The sequence below is a fragment of the Sinohyriopsis cumingii genome, chromosome 1 (genome assembly GCF_028554795.1).
Source record: "Sinohyriopsis cumingii isolate HCF-2022 chromosome 1, ASM2855479v2, whole genome shotgun sequence".
In the NCBI taxonomy this organism is placed as follows: Eukaryota; Metazoa; Mollusca; class Bivalvia; order Unionida; family Unionidae; genus Sinohyriopsis; species Sinohyriopsis cumingii.
The window spans coordinates 36,317,286-36,326,627 of record NC_142961.1 but is presented as its reverse complement, the minus strand read 5'-3'; the positions used below and the strand labels follow the sequence as shown (position 1 = coordinate 36,326,627).

The window sequence follows — 9,342 nt, the reverse complement described above, 5'->3', positions numbered from 1 at the left end:
GTGGTCCGTAACGGACAGCGCTTTAGACCACTCGGCATGTATGTATGTATGTATGTATGTATGTATGTGTGTGTGTGTGTGTGTGTGTGTGTGTGTGTGTGTGTGTGTGTGTGTGTGTGCGTGCGTGCGTGCGTGTGTGTCTGTATGTATGTATGTATGTATGTATAGTAAAAAGGTGTCTTCTCATTAAACGTGATTGAAAATTTTATTAAAATCATATCCACGAAATTACCCTATCTATATGATAAACTTAATGCAAAATATATTTTCGAAACGATGCGTAGAAATTTGATTTGGACTTCCTTATAAAATGTGGCATTACATCACATTATATGCTGCAGATCATCACACACATTTTAGGCTAAAGATGCATTTTATGTTTCACATACATTACAAACCTAATTAGCAGCACCTTTGAAAAATATACATTGACCGTGATACACAGGTTGTTCATGTGTCATATATAAATTGGGTATGATTCTCCAGCGCGTACCACCCTCCACCCCCGCGAGGGAGACAAAGGTCCATTATATTACATTTGCAATGACATTGATTGATTTTTGCGATCATACATTATTTTGTACATGCATACCGTACAAATAGAATTTAGAGTTATAACCATGGATAACGGTCTCGAAGTAAAGGGGGGTGGGGTGGATTGTACCAATCACAAATATCCGAGCTGTCCTTTGGACTCAGGATTGTTACAGTAAATTAGGAAAATTATTATTATTATTATTATTATTATTATTATTATTATTATTATTATTATTATTATTATTATTATTTGCACCGTGTGCTAGATCTTAGTACAACTCATTTTCTAACAGGAATGTATCCAACCTAACTGATTTCTATTAATTAATACATATTTTGTTATCAGGATGTTGTCATGACTAATTTTTGTTTGCAAAGCTGGGCTGGCGAAAAGTCTGGGGCCGTAATAGATAGATAGAGAGATGGATGGATGGATGGAGTGTTTCTGTAGTAAACAACAGTTTGCCTAAATTACAGATTTGTTGCCTTTTCTTTGCAGCTTACTATCAGCAAGCTATTTAATTTACATGCCCACGCCTATGACGTCTTTCCACCATTTTAAACTGCCATGTAATTAGGGGAGATTAGTGTCAGATCTTTTGAACGTTAATTGTTCTGTACTCCTGAATGCAATAGATTAAGAAGCCAATTGCGTTATCACTTCCGTTAGTGAAGGAACATAACTAGTATTTAAACGTACGACCTCTCATTCTTGGTGTTTGCTGTCGTACAGTTTGCATCACTTTTTGGACTTACTACAGACATTACAGAGAAATGGCCACATGGGTAATGATGTCTGATCTGCAGAACAAAAACTGGTAGGTTTTGCTATTTGGTCCTATCATCTTACATTGTATCGCTAGTTTTTCTATTTTCTTGTTTTCTTTCATTTATGGTATATTTATGTATAACATATAGAACTTTATTGGAGAAAACAGTTTCATATGTTATTTCATTCCTATATTTCTGAAGAAACATCATTTTATTTTCACATTTGAAAATATATTAGATTTCCCAGCATGTCATGTGACCCTTGATTATGTGTGCCTACACAAATTATACATACAGCTGCAAAAACAAGCACTTAGTGAGCTAGAACAAATAAAAATGTTATGGACAATAATTTGTGTTAAATGAATTTGATTCGACACCGGTATATTTTATTAATTCTCCTTACTTCCATGACAAAATCGATAAACCCGCATGTATCTAGTACTGAGTAGGACAAGTTTAATGGTCAAATATTATGAAATGGTTTACAGAATTTCAGAAATGTTAATTAGTAAAACAGCGATACTGCTCTCTTAACTAACTGATATGTATATGATCAGCGGATGAAAGCGAGATGAACATACGAAAAGGGGTGGGGTGGGTAGGGTGCTATGCAGAAAAGAAGAATGAGTATAATCTTATAAATGTTCATTATTTAGCACGTTTGGTATGTAATGAAAAGAACATTTACTTTTCCTGCCTTAATACAGAGTATGCTTCATGATGATATATTTTATCTCGCGTCTTTTCCACTCGTTAACATCTCACATGTTCTATACCACACGATGAAATATCCAGTATTGGCGTAGGAAAAGAAAATCTTTTATATTAAGTTGTGCATTCGTGGATTTCCTATTTCTCATATTAGTCGCTTTTTTGTATATTCATTTATGGTTCTTTACTGATGAGTTGTCTTTATCGTAGTAAATATGTCAAATATTAGTAGCATGATGAAAAAATCACAGCCTTTGCCACTTTCCTTTATGAAGAATCGTTGTTTATCAGGTACATTGTGCAAGATTTCTTAAACATTTTGTTATGTCATTGACGAACTGGAAGGTCACTTTTCTCAGTTCACCGAAGTACATTCTAGCAAGCAAAAGCTTTAATAGTCATTCTTTTAAAAGAGTCCTCTAGCATCTTTTCGAATAAAAAACATAGAAGACTAAGAATGATTATTTGTCAATTAGGTAATGACCCCGGATTAAAAATTGACAGATTTGGGAAAAGATTTAACTTTAGCGAGGGCAGTCTGCAACTGTTTGTATTATCTAAATGTATTATGTTGCCAAAATAATTTATGCAATGATATCAATGCAATGGTTTACTTTCTTCATTGTATTCCATGAAAATATTATTCTCTTTTTTTTGACACCTAGATGCCGAGGTTTATAACATAATTTTATGTTATATTTTAAATTTGTATAACCCGTATAAAGTTAAAGTGCAATTAAATATCGGATGGCATAGTCATATATTTATCTTTGATGAAGCAATTTCTGTGTCACAGTGTCTGAAAAATGGGACTGGATGTGAGATAAGCAGTTCTCGAGGTCCCTACAAAAGTTTTGGGTCAATTTTTAAAAAGGTTGAAATTTGTTGAAATATCTTAGTCTTCTTATAGTAGTTGTTCTGCATCCATTGGAGCAAGTATATATACAGCAAAAGCTCCCACTTAAGATCACTGATAAAAAAATGTGACTTTCATTGCAATGAGGTTTGACTTGCTTGTTTTATTATGGTTGGTGGTTAAGTAAATCACAACCAAAAATTATAGTTCCTGTTATGAAAAGGTCTTATTCTGAATTGTAGTCATATTCAATGCAAACCTATTGCTGATTAGAACATAAACAATTTTGATAACCAACATTTCACTGACAAGGGCTATTTGATAACACAATTAAATAAAATGCAATCTATTGATGAAATCAATTATGAAACAAAAAAAGAAATTGCAAATTAGAGATGCTCTAACTTGCACAATATCATGGCTATTACTTCTTTTATTGTTCTTTTGGTAAGGGGGCGCTCACCAGTTAATATGTATTTTCGAGAGGGTGATGTATGTAAGGTGAAGTTGTTTGCATTTAAAACATGCACAGTGGAGAGAATGTTGGCATATCTCTAAGCTACTTTGATGTAATGTGGATGATATTTCTTTGGGTATTGTACTTTTGGAAATTATACATGATTTAAACACACTGCTAACTAAAATGACTGCTCCTTTGTGCTAAAACAAATCAGCCTGACTTAGTCTAAAGTATACTATCCGTAGTAGCTATTAAAGTGGGGAAAATAAATATTGCCAGACTAGACAATACCAACTTCTGAAAGTGCAATGAATGAATTGCCAAATATATAAAATATAAAAACAGGTTATCTGCTTTTTTATATACATTTTACCTCTGAAGTTCAGGAAGTGAAAATAGAGCTAGCACTTTTTTGAAAGGTGCACATCTGGATTAAGGCCAAACTGTATACACTATAATCCATATTAAAACCACCAATCATACAACACAAACAGAATTAAAGGTTCTTTGAACTATACCTAAGATATACACGGTCATTTTTAGAATAGCCAGTATAACCAGTGGAAAGCCGGGGAAATTTCTTTTCTTTAAAATTCTAAACCTATTCAAAAATGAAACTGTAGAGCTAAGATTAAAATGCCAGTATAGTTTATTTTCTTATTACCACTCTCATAATCCATCATTTTATTTCTTTATAGCAATGACACTCTTGAATGTGAGCGATTACATGCACCGGATGGAATGAATAGACAGGATGAACTCGTGTGTGCAGAAAGCTCGTACCAAACTTCATGCTCACAGGGTCAAGACCAGGATGATTTCCTTGAGGATTTCAGCCTCTTTTCTGTTCCCGAATTATTGACAGGCTTCGAAGAAGAAGAGATGAATGGTAATTGCGTTTATTTTGACTCTTTTTTTGCTTCTTGCTTTAAGTATACTTTTTGGATAGAGGTCCAAGTTTGTTTTTTCTTCTCGGTTTCTAAAGAATTGATATAGCTTTCATATTTTCTCTTATATTTTGTATCTTTAACAAAATTGCTGTTTTGGCTAATTTTATTTTGTCTAGACATGTTGCATAAGTGATATTAATGCAATGTTTTTTTTTCTTCTTCCATTTTATTCCATGAAAATATTATTCTCTTAGTCTTGGTACCATTACATTTCTAGGCTTTATGCTGATAAATGTCCTCGTTTTCTGCCATTACATTTCTAAATTTTCTTAAGAAACATGAAAAATATCTTACAGAAATGTATAATTTATAAACAGACTAAAATTAAAACTAAATGTCTGCACTTTCTGTCAGAAATATAAACGTTTATTTATGATTTTGTTTATCACATTGCGAAAAAGTCCTGATTTTATTGGATCAAACTACAGATTAATGCATTGAAGCTATTAAAATTCCAAAAAGCATTTGGAGACCATATCACTTGTCACATCATGATGTGGCTTTTTTTTATTTATTATGTATAAATATTATGACATGAGTATACAAGTCAAAACGTTGTTTAGAATATTATGTGTGTGACTTTTGTCCTCCTGAGATAATCCATAGTTTGAATTTTCATTAACTTTTTCAAAATATAATCTTGTGTGCGTAAAGAGTTTTGCATATTTCATCAGGTGCAAAGTTTATATACAGCTTTAGCAATGAATTAATTAAAAATTAAATTTACTCTCTTTCAGACAAAAATAACCAAACAACTGTATACACAGAGTTTATGTACACGGGGGATGTGTACACAGGCGATACTTTTTTCCTGTATGAAGAAGAGGCGAGAAAGAGCCGGAAGCGGAAGCATTCAGAGTTGTGTTGTATGGATGTTCAAGACATGGAAGAACCATGCGACAAAGTACACATTATTGATGGACTTAACATTTGCTAAACCAAGCAAGAATAATTGTTGTGTCTTATCATCTCCGTTTTAAACGGAAGACTTTTTCGAGACAAATATAACTAAATTTATTTTTTAGGTTTATGTTCTATTGCACTGAATAAACTTGTTATTAATTTATCCTTTTTTGGTCATCATTTACAATATTTATGATAAGTTCATGAATTATCATTAGATAATTCAAGTTATTTATTAATGAATATATTGATTATTTACTTATTTATATTATTGTTAGGACTCTATGGTCACAACCAGAAGCAACAGAAAAGAAGCAAAATCAACAAGTTTTGTAAAACTTAACAAGCAATTTAATTATCAAACTTTGAAATGAAAAGTATGAGAGGAAAGTACATTATTATGAAGTGAATCCATTCTAGTCCTAAATGATTTAAAAGTGCCTAATAAATTTCAATACCAGAAATGTCCTCCAACAACCATGATGTTATCAAGATGGCATTGTCCAGAATTCCTTCAAATAATTTATAACAGTTCCATAATACTATTATTGTCCAAATAATGAGCACTTTCTATCACCACTAAACAGTCAAAACAAATAGTTTTCCTCTAAAAAAAACATCTAACTACAACATAAACCACGTCTGAAGACTTGCATCAGGAACACAGAACGTGTGAATGACTCAAGAAATTGGAATGAAAGGATACATTTTCTCCTTATATACACTATATTTTGCAACATTACAAGAAACTGACCACACGTGAAAACATACTATTGATTTGGGACGTAAAAAGTCTATTTACTTGACCTCAAGCACCCAATGGGAAACCACAAAATTATTCTCAAGTACACAATTTACAACAATAAATAAGAATTATAAAAATTAGATAAAATCATGTAACCAGGAATTACAAAAATATAGATATACATAACAATTATAAACATCCACAATACAAAATTGAAACTTTTTATACTGGTATAAATGTAATATAATGGCAAGCCTTAAACTGCTTTCTGTACATTTATTCTTTGCCTTGTTTTGTAAAGTCGAAGCTTTATGCTACCATGATGTTGGACTTAACAGCAAATAATGGTATTTCATCTTTATATGACCTTCACGCTACAGAATACAAGTGCATATATAAAAGAAACTATATTAAGATTAATCTCACCTTAATTACTGCTTTAAACCAAGGAATGAAGCTACAATAATATTAGCAATAAAGATCAGTTATGCTGTGAATGAGTTTGATTTCAAAATACATGGGCTTCTTTCTTATCACAAGTCATACACATAATTTGCTCTGGGTCTATGATGTTGAACTAATGATAATGTGCAGAAAATGTTTGTCTTTCTTTCATTAAGTGACCTTGACCGCAAAATTGACAGGGGGTCTCCCTCACAACAAGTGCAAGCCAGTCACAACCCTTGGTAACTAAACGGTCGAGAACTAAAGTTATTATTCAGAAAACATTTTTTCAATCGCAGTGACCTTGACCTTTTGCTAGATAGTTGCATACTAAATCTAGAGAAATATCTAAAATGGCAGTGATAAAATGGTACTGAAATGAAATGAAAATGAAAACCTTTATTACCAAGGTTAATCTAAAAGTGTGCGTGAATTGACACACTAGCCCAATGGGTGTCATGCTGTGCTGCCAACAAAGTGATCTGAATAACAACTGTATTGATTGTCTAAACAGTAGGACAAAAATAATACTTTTCTATATCAGAAAGTTCTATTAATCAGAGTTCATGGTAAAGGGGTTGCACTATACATAAAAGTAAAACAACTGAAAGAAGATTTCAGTTTTATCATTCGCGGATATCTTACTCTTTTTTAAATTTATGCACAGTTTACTAATCCAAGATATCTAACTTCTGATAACTCTGTCATTGAATATATTAAGTACACATACATGTACTTTTGAATGACTACTGACACCCCACCCACCAATTTATTGGCCGCAGCGACTTATGCACACTTTTGCAGACATTAATTTTTTTTTTCTGCCTGTGATACAAGTTATTACAACCTACGTCTTATGCGTGAACACAATCTACTATGTTGAACAAGAAATTGATGGCAGTTATTGGGGAATAAAAATGATCACGGGTATAAATTGAAATATATTTTCTAGTTTAAATTTGTTTCGGATCTTTTTTTTACCCACAACAAATGATAGGCGCATCGTCTGTCAGAACAAACGGAATTATACCTTCTTTATATCTAAATAATTTCCACTGAAATAAAAAGTGATAAAAGTAATTTCAAAATGGGAAAAGATTATATATTAAATTTAGGAAACACGTTAAAATAATGTCCACCTTACGTTCGCCAAGGCACGCAAAAGCTGGACATTATTTAACTCGTTTGATAAACTCATTATTAAATCATTGCCCATTTGATAAACTCATTATTAAATCATTACCCATTTGAGATCCTCTATATACCACACTGATATTACTATTTTTTTTATTGTTGTCATTATATAGCATTTAGCTAATCATATCATCCTTAAAACGACAACCCATGCTCATTTACAAGTAACGAAAACAAGAGTTGCATTATCATCTTATTAACAGAGTACTGGATATTAAATAAACTTTAAGCTAACACATTCAAAAGCATGCACAAATTAGAAATATCAATTATAGCTGTGTGGATAAAGGGAGATCAGTTTAAAATAATACAATGAATATATAAAGCATAATAATTTTTTTAAAACTGGAAAAGTGATAAAGAATCAATGATTTTATTTGACAAAGAAACAACATTCGATCGGACTGAGTATAACTTCATAATGCAGATTAGCAAGGCGGTCAATATAAACACCATAGTGCTTTAAAAGAAACTTAGGTCCAACAGCGAGGATTCAAACAATTTGCTGGTGTCATCATCACTGACGGCTTCATTTGTCTCTTGTCCCGTTTGTCTTCGGGTCCTTATGTTAACATTTTAGAACCCTCTTGATTGGTTAAATTAAGGGCCAGTCACCAAGCTGCATTTTTGTCTGTGTCATCTCGGGTATTGTTCATACCTTTTCATTATACCAGTTACAAATAATTGCGTAAAAGCTATGCATCTAGGGGTACTTTTCATACGATAAATAGTTTTTTTTAGATACTTTTGTGAAAAACATTCATTTATTATCAGCGACCAAACAGCAAGATTGTTTTGTATGATGGGTTTTACAAGTTACTTTATGAGTAACGTCCTTATTGTAATATGTATTTGTTGTTACTTTTGGTATGTTTTTGGGGAGTTTGGGTGTGGTTGCTTGCGGCCGGGGGGGGGGAGGCTTTACGGGAGACTTCAGTGGGAAATTATTCCGGTCCTAGTTAAATTCACTTGACTTAGAACCTGTTTCAGGTTATTTGTTCCAAGAAGCAATGATTTTTAAATAAAAGTTTATCTGAACTCAAGATGATTTCATCTTTCTGTAAAGACTGATTCAATTTAGTTCCGTCCGTGTGATGACTTAATTCCTCATTTGATATGAAATCAGTTCTAAGTCAAAACCTTGACCACTCAGCCACCGTTTGTCCACCAAGGTTTATTGCATATAAGTATATGACTTATAGCAGTGATAGGAATATATATATATATATATATATATATATATATATATATATATATATATATATATATATATATATATATATATATATACACGAGATGTATAAATTTTTCAATAAAAGGAAATGAGGCTTGACGAGTTTCTTTTTAATGAAACATTTATACGAGTGGTATATTTGCCCTTTCAGATTTACTACAGGCAGCTGTGTATTGACCTAGTGAATGAACTCCTCACATACCTGAGTATGTCCGCTATAAAATGTAGTTCTATGCCTTTTGTGGCTATTTGCCATCATCTTTGCATATTTATACGTTGATTGTTTTCTTTTTTAGTTTCTATTTTACTTCAGATTGATTAAATCAATATAATACACACTTACGATTTAAACATGAAAGATGATTTTAATAATAAAAATGGAGCACTACGAACGCTTGCTTAGTTACGCCATTCACATGAACGCGAAGCGATTAACCTGGAAATTAACGTGGAATAGAAACTAAGCCAAATAATGAACCAACAAGACCTAATTAAAATATTTTAATATATTTATAGTTGATATAAGTCATTATT

General features: G+C 32.0%; 1 protein-coding gene across 1 annotated transcript; it reads left to right on the top strand.

Moving 5' to 3' along the window:
* The first annotated feature begins 1,148 nt into the window (after positions 1–1,148).
* LOC149806704 (uncharacterized) lies at positions 1,149–5,354 on the top strand. The gene is made up of 3 exons (XM_089977533.1): positions 1,149–1,355; positions 4,037–4,227; positions 5,026–5,354. Exons 1-3 carry the CDS (start codon positions 1,312–1,314, stop codon positions 5,223–5,225), a joined length of 435 nt encoding a protein of 144 aa, XP_089833659.1. The 5' UTR covers positions 1,149–1,311; the 3' UTR covers positions 5,226–5,354.
* The last annotated feature ends 3,988 nt before the right edge of the window (positions 5,355–9,342 follow it).